The sequence below is a fragment of the Polypterus senegalus genome, chromosome 8 (assembly GCF_016835505.1).
Source record: "Polypterus senegalus isolate Bchr_013 chromosome 8, ASM1683550v1, whole genome shotgun sequence".
NCBI lineage: Eukaryota > Metazoa > Chordata > Cladistia > Polypteriformes > Polypteridae > Polypterus > Polypterus senegalus.
Window position 1 is genome coordinate 167,763,721 of NC_053161.1, and position 20,366 is coordinate 167,784,086.

Consider the following 20,366-nt stretch of genomic DNA (forward strand, 5'->3'; position numbering starts at 1 on the left):
CTCCAGCTGTGTATCCGGGCTAAGCAGGCAGACTGGTCTGATGTTACAGCTGGTTCTCTGGCCTAGTTGGAATTTTACTAGCCTGTCACATCTTATAAAAGCCATTGCGAAAAGCTCCCCTTGGTGTACTGTAATTTTTCCTTTTTGTTTTGTTTTCTTAACTGAGTATCTCATGAAACTTCCTTTTCAGTTTCTGTCACACTCTAGCCTTCTTTTTATTAAAATTCCTTGCATTTCCATGTGGCTATACAATAATTTAATCTGCTACATTTTTTGCACTGTTTTCCATATGCTGGGCAGGTTTCTTTTTTTTTCCCCATTCATGTTGTTCCCCACTACATTAACATTTTGTAATCCCGATCTTATCGCCTCTCTTACCTTCATTCACCCCTTCAAACTGCTGTCCTTCTATGGTCTTAGTGTTCTCTTTTGACAGTTCAGCAGCTCTGCATATTTGCAAACGTTTTTGCAGTGTCAAATCTGTGTTTCTTAACAGGCCTTCTCTTAATTGTGAATTCTGAGTACCACATGCTATTCTCTCTCTTATTAGCGAATCTTTTATTGTTCCAAAGTTGCATGTCGCTGCTGAGGATAGGTTTATATTTCACGTTCGGAATGCGTACACGCATGCATTATGGCTGCCACACTTTTCCAGCGTTCATTTGATGCATCCTCTGAGCATGTCCTCAGAAATTAACGGAATACGTGCACGAGTTGCAATACCAGCAAAAAATCAGGGTTGGAGGCACAGTGTGTTCAAGTTGGAACGTGACATCAGAGTCTCTGTTTATGTTTACTATCTACATGTGACAGCCAGCCGCTTTGTAGATCCTACAGGAACAATGTGCCAGCTTGGATGCTTGATGAGTGGTTTAATGTGGTGAAGCAAATCTTCAAACTTAAATGCTCACATATAAATGTATTTGTGGTGCTTTTCTTCATCTGTTTCTTGTACAGGCAATACAAGTGTCGCACATTCCCCATCGTAATATCGTGATACATTTTAAAGGTCTCACATGCCATCTTCTTTGCCTTTTTTTTTACACCTTTGCAACCTCATCCTAATATATGGGAAAATATTTGAGCCACAGAGTACAAAAAATTAGGGACACAGTAAAGAAAAAAATGTCTATTTCATGATTAAAGCGGAAATTTCCACTATAATCTCCTAATATATTTTGTCATTAAAGTAAAACGTTGTAAACGTCATCTTAAAACCAACCTAGTTGTTAATCGCTATGTGCTTCTGGGGCTTCCTGCTGCGCTGACAGCAGAGGCAAGAAGCAATAGCTCAGCACACAGAACACATTATGATATTCCAGTTCTCTGCATATTTAGAATCCTTAGATTTATACTTGATATCACTTTCATGATGAAATTCATTAAAGTATGTATGTTACATTTTACAGATAAATCATTAACTTCATTTAAATAATTAATGTTGTTAATAATTACACATGTGGGGGCAGGGGTAGCGCTGCTGTCACGCAGGGAGTCACGTCCCTGGTGTGCCCTGCCTGGAGTTTGCATGATTCCCTGTTGGGTTTCCACACTGTGTTCCAGTTTCCTTCCAAGGACATGCAGGTTTGGGGATTTGGTGAGACTAAAATGACACCAGTGTATGTGTGTGCTTGTGTTCAGCTTGCGATGAGCTGATGCCCTATCCAGGGATCATTTCTGCCTCGCACCAAATGCTGTCTGGAGTTGGCACGTTCCTGAATTGATGGATGCAATCCTTAAACATCCATCCTTTTCAGCGATATTGTGGCAAGGTGTCCTGGGAATTTAATGGATGTTTTGGGCAATTCGCAACACATCTTCTCACCATGATGATATTTTGCAATGCCACCTGGTGGAATCCTCCATATTTACATAAAGTACGCAAGCGAGTATAAACAATACACTGCTTGTGTAGCAGCAGCATCTGTAGGCGCAATCGTCATGTAACGTATAAACTCGACCTAGCACTCTCAAATCTATGACGCACTTATCAATATTTTCCCCTATATTCTAGTTTATGGAGAAAAATTGGTATCTCTCACAGTTTCATTCGGTCTCAGATATCAGTAAATATGGCACTGAAAGTCAAATCTCCTGATGGCACTGCAGCACACAGCGTGTCACAAAGTTCTTTTCTTGAATCCCCTATCAAATATTTGAAATCTTTTACCTTTGTAGTCTCTTCTGATTCACTTAAGGTGATGTCCATGTGCAGTGTAAATTCATATTTCCATAACTTGCATGCCTAGGATAGGTTCAGTTCCATCCATTTCAAAGCTTGGGATGCTTTCAGTCTGAATGTGGCATCCATTTTCCTCATGCAGCATCTCAAAAAAAGGTTTGTTGGTCTTGCTGAAGTAGTTTTACTTTACTTGGTTTTCTTCAAAGTTGCAATCACCGTTGCCACCATGTTTTTACAATGCTCTCTTTATTCAATTTCTATGATATAGTTGTAAAATAAATAACTCACACAAACCCAGCATCCCAGCATAAAACATTCTCAAGAGCAGCATCTGCATGCCTCTATACCACCACAAGGCTCCACACTACCACAGTATTGAGTTCTCCTTGTTACATCTGTGATCTTCACTTTGTCTCTCTTTATCTCTACAGGATCTACTCAGGTCATCTCACCTCTGACTGTTGTTCACCTCTCTTCTCGGCTCTCTCTGCTCCACAGTCAAAACTGACTACGCTGCACCTGGATATGAAAAAACTGAGAGATTCAGGAGTGATTGAGCTGTGTAAGGAGCTGAGGAGTGAAAACTGTACATTAGAGGAACTGTGGTAAGTAATAGAAGAAGTGAGTATATGTGTTAATTTGATTAATTTAATTGAGACAACTTTATGAAAATCAACATCTGAGAGACATTGAATACAAAACTGTGGTTAAACTACAAACGGTGACTTCAGGGCAGACTGCACCATCACTTAAGTTGCCAGATATCTGCTTTTTTTAATAAAAATAAATTGTTACTATAGCTGCATTTGTCCAAGGATTTCAGACTTCTACAGCGTCTGCTTTCTTAATATGCTCAGTGATGAACACACTTCTGGGTGTCATTCAGATTGGCTGACTTCAAGTTAAAATGTCTTTGTTTCACCCTTTAATGGCATTAGTATTTCTTAAGGCTCTGCTTTCTTTGTGTGGCCTTTCTGAGTAGTAGGTTATGAGTTTATTTACTGGGTTGGTGATTTCTTCTGCAATTGTCAAGTTAATTGCTCAGATTTGTCCTTCAGTGAGAGAGTTCATTTGATTTGCGCTTTTTCTCCACTAATGTTGTGGCTTGAATGAGAATCTTGGGCCTTGTGACCAAGTTTTGCTTTTGATGAAGATTTTTTGACACTTGACACTTGATCTTCTGTATTTACAAGAGAGTGTCACGTACGTCCATTGTGAAGGTTGTGAATGTTCTCTTATCAATGTGATTCTGTTGGCAACAAAAGTCTTGAATCGAGTGTTTACATTTGTAATGTATTTTAGCATGGTGGTGCTATCAGTCCAAAATGTAGATTCTTGCAGAGACATTTGAAGTTCACTTTTTAGCATCCTGTTTATTTTGACTTCCACATCAGCAACTGTGAGCTCCAGTCTTGGAATTTTTTGACATGCTTCAATGGTGCCACTCTTGATTTCCTGATTAAGGAGCAAAAGTATTTTTGTCTTTTTTGTTAGACAAGAGAAGATACATGATGGTGCCATAACCATCTTAACAGTGGCTCTGCCGCTTGCGTATGGGAAGCTGATGTACAATTTAAAGAGATTGTTATTTTCTTGGGAATTGTTACATATGCATAATAGAACTAACTATTTTACATTACAGTGAGTAATTAACCATAGTTAAAAATAGTACAACGTAAAAAAATTGAAAGTAAATTATGTTTCATGTTGCGTTACAGGTATTCGTTGCATTATAAGTTTTCGTTCTGTTTGGCTTTGAAATGAACACGCAAATACTTTTTAAAGTTCCACTTTTACTGTAAAACTTCAGGGATTAATAAAGTATCTATCTATCTATCTAAAAACGATATTTGGAATTAACTTTCATTACTATCGCATTGTTATTGTCCATATATTCAATCTCTTTTTGATGTTCCGTTATTTCACCTAGTAATAATTTCTATTTGTTTAAACGAATGCGATATGTACTCTTTTTTTTTTTTGACACTTGAATTTTAGTACTGTCATATTTTTGAACTTTCTCTGTGTGTGCATCATGCCAAGGTTTTTTTTTTTTGAGCCTTTTGAATTCCACTGCTTTCATAATCTGTAACCTGCTCTGCATGTGTATGGCGCCAGCGTTTTTGACTGTCTTTATGAAGTGGTACTGTGTGATTTACTCTTTGTCTTTTATTTCTGACCCTTTTTGGACCTGCAAGGTTTTCAATTCTACTTGTTCTTGGCCGATTATTACTTTCCTTGCATAGGTCACCGTCTCACGGGAGCATGCTTCCAATGGATGTCAGTATGACATGTCGAGGGAAGTGAAAGTGTCTCTTCCTCTCTGAAGTGTCTCTTTGTCTCTCTTCAGAAGATCACGCCTCGTCGATCACGCCTCGTCACAAGATTTTCTTTTATAATACATTAGGTCATACTGAACGTTCTATCACACGTTCAAGGCATACAATTAGAAAACCATGTGCCATTATCCTATTTGAAAGCAAATCCTGCAGTCATTCCATGCAGAGAGATTATGTTCTGAACAGATTTAGCTGTGAAATACACTGGAAAAAAAAAGGAAATAGCAAATTGTTACATTTACAAGAATGTATTTACTTTATATTACATGTATTGTTTATGTTCCACTTTTGAACATAACTCGATCATTGTTTCATTTATTGAATCTTGTGGGATGTGCAATATACTAATTTCAGTCATTTAGGTAGAAGTCAAAACAGTTATATTTAGCCCTCACCAGAAATTAATACGCACCAAGTGGATTTATCATCAGCAGGGGTTGGATAACTTGGCGGTAAAGTCATGTGACTTTCAAAGTAGCAACAGGTTGTTCGTTTGAGTTATTGTCACTGGTTAAGAGCAAAAGGTTAGTGAAGTAAGAGTTAAAAAAAATAAAAACACACACACACACAACGAGAAATATTCAGATATTCATTTAAAATACTTAATCACACAGACTTACGTTACTCTGTTTTGTGTTTTTTTCTTCTATTGTCTTTTAATGTTTTATCAAGGCTGGCAGTAGGAAGAAGAGAAAGGCATTGATACTCCTACAAACTCTTCCCTACCCGTTTGCTTGTCCTGAATTGGACCCTTTGGCTGACCCTTAAGTGCACGTGTGTGACACTGTTTTTAACATTCTAAAAAAAAAAAGGAAACAAATATGCAATATTTTAATCAAAAGGCCTTTTTGTCACATCCTCCAGAAATAAATTTTAAATGAAATGAGAAATTACATAATGAAATGAAATTACATCTTGCCTGAAGAAGGGGCCTGAGTTGCCTCGAAAGCTTGCATATTGTAATCTTTTTAGTTAGCCAGTAAAAGGTGTCATTTTGCTTGGCTTTTCTCTAAATGAAATGAGAGAAATATAGCCATATGTTTTATCTTGGTAGAGTAATATATATATTGTTCTACAGTACTTTCCCCTATTGTATTATTAATATGTAGCCTTAGAATGCCTAATCTCACAGACTTACCACTGTTTATAAGGTAGTATTGTATATAACTTATCCCCACCTTCCCTTCTATATCTATAACCTCAGGCAATTAGATGTAGTAAAAAGACAAGCAGGAGTTACGTTACACATAAAATAATGTATTAATGATAATATTCATAAATAATAACAAAATGCAAAGTACATTTGGATATTGGCAACCATACAACCTGACAAAATGGTGGTGTGTAATTCAGGTGGCACACAGACTTGTAGTTACTTAAAATGTCTCTAGTGAAGGCATCGTTGGTGCTCAGCTTTTAGCCACATGTCTGTTCAAAATGGCTGAAACTGTGCTCTTGATTGTGTTGTCTTTAGTTCATGGTGTGATGGTCTTCTTTGGTTGTTAGCAAGAGAGACGCTTCTTCATCATATGTTGGTTAGAGAGAGAGAATGTGGTTGAGCCAGCACATTTATAGGTTTTCTGTCCAAGCCGTACAGCCAATAAGCTAACCTGGCTTTATGTGGGGGATGAGACAAAGACTTTAGCAGAGAAATACTCATCAAACTGGTTTAAGACACATCCCCCAAATCCTGTCGTAAAATTACAAAGAAAAGTCGTAAACTGCGGGTTGGGCAAACACGACTACCTCTCACCAAACTAACACTAAATTACATTGCCTAAATTACAAATAAAGACATACAAAACATTTATCAAGTTATATGCAAAATCTCACATCACAACACCATATAAGTGTAAATCCATCATGTCATTACTGTTGTTTGTTAGCTTCTTCCTCATACGCTTTGCCAATGCCATTCTGAACAAAGGATAAACCCAACCCAAAACCATATAAATGGCCACAGTATTAGGCCTGATTAATGTGATCCTCAATGGACATCGGTTTTATTCCAAAGTAGTTCATGTCTGTAAGAAGAAAGTGTAAGCCAGCTTGGTGCTGTGTGGTCCTGTTCTCTCTCCACTTCTAACTGTCCTGCAACTTCTTACAAGCCACCCTTCAAGTTTCACAGCTCTTCATAAAGTACTTCATAAATGAACATGACAGAGAAAAGTAAATGAAAGATGTAAAAAAAAATCCAGTTTTTTCCTCTGGCAAATTGGAATTTGAAAGGTCAGGGGATAAAATTGATGAGCCACAGCATGAAGTTATGATAAAGAGTAGTGGAAGACAGGTTAAGAAGTGAGGTGATGATTAGTGAGCAGCAGTGTGGTTTCATGCCAAGAAAGAGCACCACAGATGCAATGTTTGCTCTGAGGATGTTGATGGAGAAGTTTAGAGAAAGCCAGAAGGAGTTGCATTGCGTCTTTGTGGACCTGGAGAAAGCATATGACAGGGTGTCTCGAGAGGAGCTGTGGTATTGTATGAGGAAGTCGGGAGTGGCAGAGAAGTACGTAAGAGTTGTACAGGATATATATGAGGGAAGTGTGACAGTGTTGAATCCTGCAGTAGGAGTGATGGATGCCTTCAAGGTGGAGGTGGGATTACATCAGGGATTGGCTCTGAGCCCTTTCTTATTTGCAATGGTGATGGACAGGCTGACAGACAAGATTACACAGGAGTCCCCGTGGACTATGATGTTTGCTGATGACATTGTGATCTGTAGCAATAGTAGGGAGCAGGTTGAGGAGACCCTGGAGAGGTGGAGATATGCTCTAGAGAGGAGAGGAATGAAGGTCAGTAGGAACAAGGAAGAATACATGTGTGTGAATGAGAGGGAGGTCAGTGGAATTGTGAGGAAGCAGGGAGTAGAATTGGCAAAGGTGGATGAGTTTAAATACTTGGGATCAACAGTACAGAGTAATGGGGATTTTGGAAGAGAGGTGAAGAAAATAGTGCAGGCAGGGTGAAATGGGTGGAGAAGAGTGTCAGGAGTAATTTGAGACAGACGGGTATCAGCAAGAGTAGGAGGGAAGGTCTACAGGACGGTAGTGAGACCAGCTATGTTTTATGAGTTGGAGATGGTGGCACTGACCAGTAAGCAGGTGGCAGAGTTAAAGATGCTAGGATTTGCATTGGGTGTGACGAGGATGGACAGGATTAGAAATGACATTAGAGGGTCGACTTAGGTTGGACGGTTGGGAGACAAAGTCAGAGAGGCGAGATTGTGTTGGTTTGGGCATGTGCAGAGGAGAGATGCTGGGTATATTGGGAGAAGGATGCTAAGGATAGAGCTGCCAGGTAAGAGGAAAAGAGGAAGGCCTAAGAGAAGATTTATGGATGTGGTGAGAGAGGACATGCAGGTGATGGGCGTAACAGAACAAGATACAGAGGACAGAAAGATATGGAAGATGATGATCCGCTGTGGCGACCCCTAAAGGGAGCATTGATTAAGTTCCCCAAGTCGTAACATTTTTGAAAAAATAGCCATTTGATTCCATCACAGAGTACTACACCGGAAGTCATCAGAAGTTTGGCAATGTAAAATATTTCATTTCACTTCTTCTATATCGTTTTTGAAACTATATGCCAGAAGATGTTAGAAGCTCTACAGAGTCTGCTGTATAGATTTTCACTATTAGGTTAAATTTAAATTTGAACTGCCAGGTGGATACACTCCCTGCTCATTCTTATATGATGTCTTCACATGTTCATTTTAAAACTTGATGTGCATACCAGAAACCAAGAGAAGCAATGCCACCTTAATAAGAAGCCTAGCAGAGAGAGATACATTACATGAACTAAGTGCATTGTGCAAGTAGACTCTATTCTGTGCTGTGTATAATCCAGTTAAATTCTTACTGACCAACACATGGACATGATAAATAGGGCTGGAGTCAAATAGAGAGGCTTAATTAGTGGAGAAGAAAACACACATCCACTGATATGACTTGCTCCACACTTTTTTAGACACCGTCAACTGCGTGGAAAAAGAAAACAAAAGAAAAACTGAAGATAAATTAAAACAATCAAGAAGTCAAGAGACTTCTGTGCATCTTGTCTTCACATCATATGAGGTTTATCCTCCACATTTTTCTTGTCTTCTTCTCCATAAAATCCCAGTATTGTCATGTTCAATTTCTTTTCTAAATGTGTCTCACTATGCATGTAAGAAAGTTTAATAAGGCGTGACAGACGACCAGGGACCTTGCCCCACCGGGACACCTGGAAAAGAGAAGGACCAGGAGAGGGGCAATATCTTCCCCAGGGCGCAAGAGGGAAGGCCCCCTGGATTACATCAGGACCACAGATTGGGAGCTTGGAAGCTCAGCCCAGCATGCATCTGGATGATCCCAGAGCCTTGGATGGCAGCACTTCTGCCACACCAGAAAGTGCTGCTGGAAGAGGAACCAGCCACATCTGGAATGCTTCCGGGTGTCCATGCAGACCAGGAAGTGCTGCAAAATGATCATCAGGGAGCACCTGGAGCACATCCAGGTGAACTATAAAAGGGGCAGCCTCACTTCATTTGGGAAGCCAGAGTCGGGTGGGAGAGGAGTGGAGGCGGCAGGAGAAAAGAAAGAAAGAGAAAGAAAAAAGAAAGAAAGAAAGAAAGAGAAAAGGACGGAGAGCATTATTGTTGGTGATTTGTGCACTTTGTGAAGGAAGAAGGCAAACTAAACGGGTGTGTTCTGGACTTTGTGTGTCCTCGTGTCTGTCTGTGTGTAATGGAAGGATTTTTCTCTGTAAAAAGCAAAGGTAAGATAAAGAGAGGAAAGGGAATCAGGAGAGCAGATGGGCGTTGATCGCTCCAGTGCAAACCCAGCTGCATTACTAATGTTTTGGGAAAAACAGCCGGGAATGTTCTACGTAAGGAGTTGTTTTTCCCTTCGAGAGGCTTTTTTCACATGTAAGCATATTACTGTGTCTTCTAGTACTAGGCACTGCTTCAGTCAAGGCCAAATGCCGTGTCTCGTGGGAAAGGGTGTGTGAGAAACTGATCACTTCTGCATACATTGCTTCCACGTGGGCCGCTTTTGGGCAAGGACACCTAATTAGTATATAAGGGAAGGTTCCGCCCTCAGTTTCTTTGGACACTCAACCGTGGGGAAAGGCGCAACGACCCGGTATCTGGTAAAAGGCACACGGGGTTGATCCTCTGACGAGACTGACATGCGGGCTCCCTCAGTCTACTGTTCTAGGATGATGGCTCTGGGTCTTTTGATGTATGTTACTGTATGTATGTATGTTATTGTAAGTATAAGTTTGTCTCTTTAAGCATATATATTTATTTCCATAACCCATTCATATGTATTTATATGTTATAATTGAATAAGTAAATTTTATTGAAGTATCGGACCTCTTCTCTCTGATTTTTGCCCACTTATTCTAAAAGAACCCCTTGAACCATTTTCCCAAATCAAAACATTTTGGCGTAGTCGGCAGGATTTTGGGGAATCTGGTAAAATATTGAACTATTAAGTGAGGCAACGGAAATCAGAGATGTCTAAGAAAAAGGATAAAAACCCTGGCACGGCTCCTTCACCTCTTCCCGGCTGGGAGGAAACGGTATGGGAAGACTGCGCCTGAGAATTGAGACGTGGGGGGGGGGATTAGCACAATACAGTGGAACCTCGGTTTACGAGTAACTTGGTTTATGAGTGTTTTGCAAGACGAGCAAAAATTTTTAATTAATTTTGACTTGATAAACGAGCGATGTCTTGCAATACGAGCAGTATGGATACACTTTGTCTGCTGAGCATCATGTGATCACAACTGAGCTGATGGTTCTTCTCTCTCTCTCCTTTTCTTGCTTGCTTGCTCGCCCAGCGCGTCTCTCTGTTTACAGCGCGTCTCTCTCTCTCTCCTTATCTCGCTTGCTCGCCCAGCGTGTCTCTCTCTCTCTCCTTATCTCGCTCGCCCAGCGTGTTTCTCTGTTTACTACAGCATTGTGACTGTGTGTGTGTGCGCTGTGAAGTGCGAGTCCCCATCTTGCTCCCCAAAACACGAAGCTGAGTCTCAGTACTTTAACACTAGCTTTATTCAGCTTGAAACAGCAACATCGCTGTTATTTATTGCAGTGGGATCTTTATAATGTTCCTTGTATGACCCATTGACGACAGGCGCTTATAGCATGTCTGCGATCTTTTTGGATGTGCTTATACGGCGAACTGCTACAGCGCTGGGAGACTGCGATTGCTTTGGGACACTCTTCCGCGTGTCTTCCTGTTGGGTGGAATCCCACATGAGTTTAGAAACTCACACCAGCCATGATTCTTTTTAAAGGTAAAGTGCAGGTTAATTTGTATTATGTATTTTACTTTATATTTTGTCTTAATCATTTTTATATGAATAGTTTTGGGTTGTGGAACGAATCATCTGAGTTTCCATTATTTCTTATGGGGAAATTTGCTTTGATATACGAGTGTTTTGGATTGCGAGCATGTTTCCGGGGCGAATTATGCTCGCAAACCGAGGTTCCACTGTATTGGCAAAGTTTAGGCCCCCCAACACCAGTGATTGTACTAGCCGCGATTAAGGAATGTCAGGTGTCTGTAAAAGAACCCATAACGGGCTTGCAGATGCGGGGGTGTGTTTTGCTAACTGCGGTTAAGAGTCTGGTAGACGAAAAAGAAAGGGAGATTAAGAAAATGCAAATGGACTTGACGGATGCATTAGGGCGAGCCTCAATGACCGAATCCCAGATAGCTGTATTATTGCCGCGAGTACAGAGAGCCAAGGGGATAGCGGAGAAGGCAGCCCTTATGCATAGCTAAGATAAGTACCTGGGTTGAAGTAAAAATGTAATTTCACTGGAAAAACATTTCTCCAAGCGAAGAAAAAGCACTTATTATGGACAATTGTTTTATTATTATTTAATGACTATATTCAACTGTTATGTATTTTGTGCTTTACGAAAAATTGCAGTCAGAACAAGAAAGGCAAGAGCGCTGGGTTTGCGCTGAGCGAGGGGCCGAATGTAATGGAAGGATTTTTCTCTGTAAAAAGCAAAGGTAAGATAAAGAGAGGAAAGGGAATCAGGAGAGCAGATGGGCGTTGATCGCTCCAGTGCAAACCCAGCTGCATTACTAATGTTTTGGGAAAAACAGCCGGGAATGTTCTACGTAAGGAGTTGTTTTTCCCTTCGAGAGGCTTTTTTCACATGTAAGCATATTACTGTGTCTTCTAGTACTAGGCACTGCTTCAGTCAAGACCAAATGCCGTGTCTCGTGGGAAAGGGTGTGTGAGAAACTGATCACTTCTGCATACACTGCTTCCACATGGGCCGCTTTTGGGCAAGGACACCTAATTAGTATATAAGGGAAGGTTCAGCCCTCAGTTTCTTTGGACGCTCAACCGTGGGGAAAGGCGCAACTGCCCGGTCTTATCTGATAAAAGGCACATGAGTTGATCCTCTGACGAGACTGACATGCGGGCTCCCTCAGTCTACTGGTCTAGGATGATGGCTCTGGGTCTTTTGATGTATGTTACTGTATGTATGTATGTTATTGTAAGTATAAGTTTGTCTCTTTAAGCATATATATTTATTTCCATAACCCATTCATATGTATTTATATGTTATAATTGAATAAGTAAATTTTATTGAAGTATCGGACCTCTTCTCTCTGATTTTTGCCCACTTATTCTAAAAGAACCCCTTGAACCATTTTCCCAAATCAAAACACTGTGTCAAGGGCTGATTTACCACAAAGGTCAGGCCCTCTACCTGTTCACAAGAGACATTTTCTTTCCACCATATTAGTTTATCTACAGCATGTTTGTTTGTTTATTGTCTTCATCTTTTTTATGTTAATTAAATATAAAACACTGGAATTCAACAGTCTCATATCTTCAGTCATCTGATGGTGACTTCTGCCCTCATTTTCTGTTAGTTAAACCCTGAAAATTTGCGCATTTCCTGAGGTCCCTGACATTCCTCTTTTACAATGTAGGAGACTCCAGCAGCTCACATCCATTAAGTTTTTCTGCTCTTCTTGCTTCTCTTTGATGTTTTATTTCTTTCATAAGATGCTCGCTGTTCTGCTGTGGTCAGATGGGTGGACGCCAAGGTCAGCACAGACAATGAGCACAGTTTTTGTCTCCATCAGCTGAAAGCTTGATTGGTTTACTTTAGTTCCTCTGGCTGTCCTTTTTCTTGTCCTCATTTCTCTCTCTTTATCTCCACAGGCTGGAAAGATGTTGTCTCACCTCCAGATGTTGCTCTGCTCTCTCTTCGGCTCTTTCTTCTCCAAGCTCACAACTGATTGGTCTGAATCTGAGCAGTAATAACTTGAAGGATTCAGGAGTGATTGAGCTGTGTGAGGGGCTGAGGAGTGAAAACTGCAAAGTTGAGTCATTATGGTGAGTCAATAAACAAGACAGTGTGTGTATATAAGTGTGTATTTGAGGGCGAGTGTATGTGAAGGTGCATGACAGTGAGCATGCTTGATGAATTTTGTTTCTTATGACTTTATAGATGTGACTGCTTAACACCCACAATAAAAATGCAGTGTTTAATCAAGACAGTGGACAGACTGATGGATGTCATGAGGACACAGATGCCTTCTCTTTACTTATTGAATAATTACATTTACAGTGGTGTGAAAAACTATTTGCCCCCTTCCTGATTTCTTATTCTTTTGCATGTTTGTCACACAAAATGTTTCTGATCATCAAACACATTTAACCATTAGTCAAATATAACACAAGTAAACACAAAATGCAGTTTTTAAATGATGGTTTTTATTATTTAGGGAGAAAAAAAATCCAAACCCACATGGCCCTGTGTGAAAAAGTAATTGCCCCCTGAACCTAATAACTGGTTGGGCCACCCTTAGCAGCAATAACTGCAATCAAGCGTTTGCGATAACTTTCAATGAGTCTTTTACAGCGCTCTGGAGGAATTTTGGCCCGCTCATCTTTGCAGAATTGTTGTAATTCAGCTTTATTTAAGGGTTTTCTAGCATGAACCACCTTTTTAAGGTCATGCCATAGCATCTCAATTGGATTCAGGTCAGGACTTTGACTAGGCCACTCCAAAGTCTTCATTTTGTTTTTCTTCAGCCATTCAGAGGTGGATTTGCTGGTGTGTTTTGGGTCATTGTCCTGTTGCAGCACCCAAGATCGCTTCAGCTTGAGTTGACAAACAGATGGCCGGACATTCTCCTTCAGGATTTTTTGTCAGACAGTAGAATTCATGGTTCCATCTATCACAGCAAGCCTTCCAGGTCCTGAAGCAGCAAAACAACCCCAGACCATCACACTACCACCACCATATTTTACTGTTGGTATGATGTTCTTTTTCTGAAATGCTGTGTTCCTTTTACGCCAGATGTAACGGGACATTTGCCTTCCAAAAAGTTCAACTTTTGTCTCATCAGTCCACAAGGCATTTTCCCAAAAGTCTTGGCAATCATTGAGATGTTTCTTAGCGAAATTGAGACGAGCCCTAATGTTCTTTTTGCTTAACAGTGGTTTGCGTCTTGGAAATCTGCCATGCAGGCCGTTTTTTCCCAGTCTCTTTCTTATGGTGGAGTCGTGAACACTGACCCTAATTCAGGCAAGTGAGGCCTGCAGTTCTTTAGACGTTGTCCTGGGGTCTTTTGTGACCTCTCGGATGAGTCGTCTCTGTGCTCTTGGGGTAATTTTGGTCGGCCGGCCACTCCTGGGAAGGTTCACCACTGTTCCATGTTTTGCCATTTGTGGATAATGGCTCCCACTGTGGTTCGCTGGAGTCCCAAAGCTTTAGAAATGGCTTTATAACCTTTACCAGGCTGATAGATCTCAATTACTTCTGTTCTCATTTGTTCCTGAATTTCTTTGGATCTTGGCATGATGTCTAGCTTTTGAGGTGCTTTTGGTCTACTTCTCTGTGTCAGGCAGCTCCTATTTAAGTGATTTCTTGATTGAAACAGGTGTGGCAGCAATCAGGCCTGGGGGTGGCTACGGAAATTGAACTCAGGTGTGATACACCACAGTTAGGTTATTTTTTAACAAGGGGCAATTACTTTTTCACACAGGGCCATGTAGGTTTGGATTTTTTATTCCCTAAATAATAAAAACCATCATTTAAAAACTGCATTTTGTGTTTACTTGTGTTATATTTGACTAATGGTTAAATGTGTTTGATGATCAGAAACATTTTGTGTGACAAACATGCAAAAGAATAAGAAATCAGGAAGGGGGCAAATAGTTTTTCACACCACTGTATATAAACAACATTATGACCCTGAGCCATTGTTATAATATGAAGTTTAATGTCACTGTCTCTATGCACATTGTTATAGATTTATTCATACAGGCAGACCAAGTATGGTACACAGGGACTAGGCTGCATTTAGAAACCATTAGCCTAGCAGTTTGGAGAATGGGACAAACTGCAGTGTGAGCATTGTGCTATTTTTTTTGGAGGTGGGGTTTGAGTTTACTTTCCTTGTTTGGAGACCGGAGAGGGACTTGCACATGGAGAAGACAGTATAAATACATGGAACAAGCAGTCAAACCCTTTGAAGCTGTCGGATGGAAGATTATGTCATCCGTCCGGAAAACCCTTTCAGCGTGGTGACGAAAGATGGCAGACTGCATAGATCAAGACTCCCACACCTTGATAGAGTCTGTCATAAGCTTCCCATCTGTAACCGCGTAAAAACCATCAGTAAAGTAAGCTAAAGTATATCTGTTTCTCTCATGTGATTTTTGTACTGCCATAATCATGATGAGAGGGATATCGCCTTTTCTGTCATATTTCTATATCTTTTGGTTATACTTAACATGCCGCAATTTCAAAAGAAAACATTTCCGGAGTGCTAATGCCTCCTAAGGAAACTGCCCTCCCTCACAGTGGTCACTCCTTTCATCCCCTTTGTCCAGAGTGTTTTTTTCTTTTATGTCCCATAATCCCATGAAGTCCATTCATTTATTTCAATTGTGTCCTAATCCTTATTCTCCACTGCCATTTCCCTCCCTTGCACTCCTCTAACTTTGATCTCTAAAGTCACTAAAGTAGAATAAAAAGGAAACACATGGTGAGTAGGAGTAGAAAAACTGACTATCCAGGGTGACCAAGGACAAAGAGAAGTGGTCAAATTGGAGTTGGACTGAGGTGACAGATAGAAACAAGCACCGGAGGACAGCAAGTTAAAGAGAGACAGAAGAAAAACAGAACAATAAAGAAAACAAGGTATGAAGAAGAGTATGAATAGGACAGAGCAAATGTTGTCAAGAGAAAATGCAAACAACAGATTATATATATATATATATATTATAGTAAAAAATCCTTTGGTGAGGAGCCTCCCGTAATGACTGACGAGACAAGACTTTTTTGAAGAGATTTTTTTCAAGTCCTACAAGACGAGACTTTTGACATGAGATTGTTTCAAGTCCCGTCCTCCTCTCTTCTCCTATTCAACCACACCCACAGCCCTCTTACCTCTCATTCGTGTGAATGCTTTTGACAGACACAGTTCCTGCTCTCTCAGCTCTTAGAAATGTTTGTTTTCCTCACTTTAAGTTCCCAATTAAAGAAGACATATTATGTCCAAATCTTATTGATGAATTTCATTCTGAAGGGTTATCAACAGAAGAAATTAGTACACGGGCAATCCTAGCACAGAGAAACGATGAAGTTAAACGAATTAACGCAAAAATTGATGATCGGTTACATGGGAAATTGGTTAAATGCGTATCAATAGACTATGCTGAAACAGTTGGTGGTGAAAACATCAACTTATAATATTCTGAAGAATATCTACAACCGTTAACACCGTCCAGTCTTCCACCACACAAATTACTGTAGAAAGAAGGATGTATCCAAGAAAGGTAATGAAGTACAACTTCCCCGGATAACATTACACAACAAAGGAGATCTTGATATGCCATTCATATTAAAACGTTTACCGTTTCCCGTTAGAATAGATTTTGCTATGACAATTAACAAATCACAGAGAAAGCCCCCTAGTTAATAATAATGCAATCGTTTTTGTTATAATTTAGATTATTATCTCAGGTAGTTCCCAAATTATTTATCATTGTTTCTACCTCCTTCCCCTCCTTCCCCAGAACAATGGTGGGCGAATATGCAGGTTTCTTCCTCTTAAAGTCAAATCTCATTTCTTTGTGTCTTTTTGATGTTCTGAGTAAGATGATTATCATTACACAAGTTTACCAAACAGTCCACCTGACTTAAATAATGGCACTCATCCTCTTCAGATATGTGTCTTGTCAGCATGGTGTCCTCAGCATACTAGATAATGGAGCAGAGGTTCTGTTTCAGTTCACTTATGTGCAGATTAAATAGTAATTGAGATAAAACGCATCCTTGAGTAGTCTCTGTGTTTGAATGAAGGACCTTTGAAAAAGTGTCATATACTTTGACTAGCTGTGAACGATTTAAAAGAAAGTCCTGAATCCATATAGTAAGAAGTGGGGTGACAGCCATACTGCTCAGTGTCTCTTTTTTATTATTGGTTTTAATTAGAAGTGAATGACATTCTATACATCAAGTAAAAGTTAACAATGCAAAATTCAACCCCCAAACTCATTAGATTGTGTCTTATCTTCTTTAAACTGAGCAGAATATTAGGATTTATAGTACTCTCTAAATGTGTGGGTTGTATTTTTATGGTTGATGATTTTATCTCAGTTTGTGTTGGTAATTGTTGTTATTGTCAGTTTTCCTGCTTGTGGATTTTTTTGGATAAGATCTTATTGACCTCCTCTCTGTTTTCATAATACTGATGCTGCAGTTTAAAGATGAGCTGTTCCATTTCTTTAGTAGTCAAGAGGTTACATTCAGATTGCAAAACCTAAAAAGTGCCTCATTTGGAGACCTTGCATATTCTAAATCTATTCTGGTAATTTCACTGGTTAACTCAGACACATTCTTGGTTTCCAATTTATTTTTGTGGGAAAGATATGAGATAATCTGTCCTCTTAAGAAAGGCTTCAGAGTTTCCCAGAGTATTCCTGCAGGGACCTCTGAGGATGTATTGGTTTTAAAAAAAATAATCAGTTTGTTTGGATATGAATTCTGTACAGTTCTCATCAGCTAATGACAGGGGGTTAAGTTACCCCAGCTACAATAGGAGTGTGTAGGGCACAGTGATATAAGCTCCATGATTAGAGGGGCTTGGTCAGAGATAACAATAGCATCGTACTTACAAGATTTGATAAAAAAAATTATTGTCTATGAAGAAATAATCAATTCTTGAGTAACAATGGTGAACTGGTGAGAAGAAGAAATATGCTGTTAGGTTTGGATTTAAAAACCTCTCTAGGACTGATAAGTTAGATCCATTATAAACTAACTGTGTTATTATCTTTGCAGTATTAGATGTTATCGCCACTGCATAGCCAAAGATCTATCCGGGTCTGGATTTGAAACACAATTAAAGTCTCCAGCCATTATCATTTTATGAGTGTTCACATTAGGAATATATGAAAATACATTTTGGAAGAAATCTCTATCATCCCTGTTAAGTGCATAGATAGTTAATAAAATCACGCTAGTAGTAAATAAATTACTTGTCCTTACTTATTTAATGAGTCTCCTGTAAAAATACTAATTTGGCATTAGATCTGTTAAGTGAGAGAATACTTTCTTTTCTCTTTAATTCATGATTAAGACCTTTGACATTCCAGCCCACAAAGTTCACAATTTGTTCATAGATACATTGCTTTTTTTGTTGACATTTTGCAGTCTTAAGTTAAGGTAGTACATTGTTGATAGATTTCATATTATTGCCATGTGTTATGGTTATGGAAATTATTTTTATGTTGGCACATACGGTTATTGGGGTAGAAAGGATAAATAAGAAATAGCATTGCTCTCTTTCTCACCATCCCAACCACATTTCTGGCTGCCCTCAACCACCACTTTGCCTCCCTGAGTGAGGCAGACCACACCTCACGAAGTTCCAGTCCTCTGACATGCCAAGAGAAAAAGCATGTCTATAATGAAACAGTTCCCTCCAGCAGTGGTGTAGAGGAAGTTAAAACTGAGATACCTTAGGAAAGTACAATCCAAATACAATAAACCTAGGATATGATTTTAAGCAGTCCCAATAAAATAAACCAAGGGTATGATGTGGGAAAAAAACACTGTAAATAGCTGGTTACTTTGTGATAGCCAAAATGTACATATAGTTAATGGAAGAAATGTCAAAATAATAATTAAAGCTTAACACAATAAAAGGGGTGGCCGAAAAAAGGAAATGAAATATATATTTACAGCAAATGTCACATTATAAACGGTCCAAGTTTCAAGCTACAAGTAAAATTTTCTTTGCCATGCCACAAACTGGTGACTCGTAATTGTGTTTGAAAAGAATGTTCATCAGTCTGCTTAGCTGTTTTTCTGTTTCATCTGGAGAGCAAAACATGTAAAACTGATCTTCAATAACCACTTTCATTTTAGCAGGAAACAAGAGGCTGTATCTCATTTCAGCTCCATGTAGACACTGTTTAATGCTGCAAAATGTGGAATATTTAGCAGCTGTTGCAGGGGAGAAACTTGGGAAAATACGAACATGAAAATATATTTTCAGTGTTTTCAAATATAATCTTCTCTTTCAGTCTGAGAAAGAGGCATCATGTTTTCTTCAGCCTGTAGTTTGTCGAAACCGACAATCAGGCTTTTCAATTTTGAGGCATTTGATCTACATGTATGGTAGGCTGCTGAGATCTCGGTGTCTGATTTAAAGTCGTCTCCTGTTATTTTAGAGAATAGTTTAGCTATGAATTTCACTTGGGTTGGACATTTACGTTTTTCAGGAAAATCTTCGGTTCTGATGTTGTTCCTTCTGTATCTAGCTTCCAGCGCAGCAAGTATGTCAGCGAGCACTTTGCATTCTGATTTTATAGCCATTGCTTTTTCATCAGTGGTGGAAGTCGATTGTTCAGCTATTTCAATACAAGTCATAAATATTTGCTTAACATCTTCAAGCTGTGCAGCAAGTACTCTAATTTAACTCTCTAACTTACTTGTATTTTCCTGTATTTTTTCAACAGTTTTTCCTAGAGATTCTATAAAGGTTGTAGTAAACTTAGTACTTAAATGTATCTCCAATTCTCTTATATTCTGAGACTATCATTTTTCTTTTTCAGGTCATTTATTTATTTCTTTGTATCCCTTATATCCTTAACATCTTTCTTTACATCACTCTTTGTCATTTATGTTCCCCATAAGTGTGACAATCATTACCTTCAGCTGGGACAGTAAGTTTCAATTTTCTCTTTGCTCTACAGGTGGAGTTCTGAGTCCAGTGGGGATGATGTGGCTAACACGCACTGGTGTATTATCTGTGGTTGACAGTGGGGATGAAAAGGCTATTCTTGGCTCCAATAATCCTCATGGAATCGATGAATACTCCTTGCCCACTTCACTCGCAGTTTCGATCCCTCATGTCCAATGACCTAGATCCATTACAAACTAACTGTGTTATTATCTTTGCATTATTAGATGTTATCGCTGCTGTAGATAAAGATCTATCTGGGTCTGGATTTGAAACACAATTAAAGTCTCCAGCCATTATCATTTTATGAGTGTTCACATTAGAAATATATGAACATACATTTTGGAAGAAATCTCTATCATCCCTGTTAGGTGCATAGATAATTAATAAAATCATGTTAGTATTAAATAAATTGCCTGCCAAAATGACACATCGTCCTTCAGGATCAGATATTAAGTCTGACGCTACAAAAAGAATAGTTCTGTGTATTAAGATTCCCACACCCCTAGTTTTCTTTGTATAGCTAGAATGAAAATTGTGGCCAATCCACTCTCATTACAACTAAAATTTGTCCTTAGTTATTTAGTCTCCTGTAAAAATAATAACTTGGCATTAGAC

At 39.2% G+C, this 20,366-nt stretch overlaps 1 protein-coding gene and 1 pseudogene across 1 annotated transcript in view; one reads left to right on the top strand and one right to left on the bottom strand.

Annotated features, from left to right (window-relative positions):
* The window catches only part of LOC120534686 (NACHT, LRR and PYD domains-containing protein 3-like), a gene marked incomplete at its 5' end in the record, with an annotated part of 62,680 nt that overhangs the window by 21,579 nt on the left and 20,735 nt on the right, over nucleotides 1-20,366 (top strand). Inside the window, 2 exons of the mRNA XM_039762277.1 lie at nucleotides 2,614-2,787; nucleotides 12,706-12,879. Coding sequence (XP_039618211.1) covers nucleotides 2,614-2,787; nucleotides 12,706-12,879 — 348 coding nt within the window. The remainder of the gene's footprint in view (nucleotides 1-2,613; nucleotides 2,788-12,705; nucleotides 12,880-20,366) is intronic.
* LOC120533663 lies at nucleotides 6,391-8,205 on the bottom strand (annotated as a pseudogene).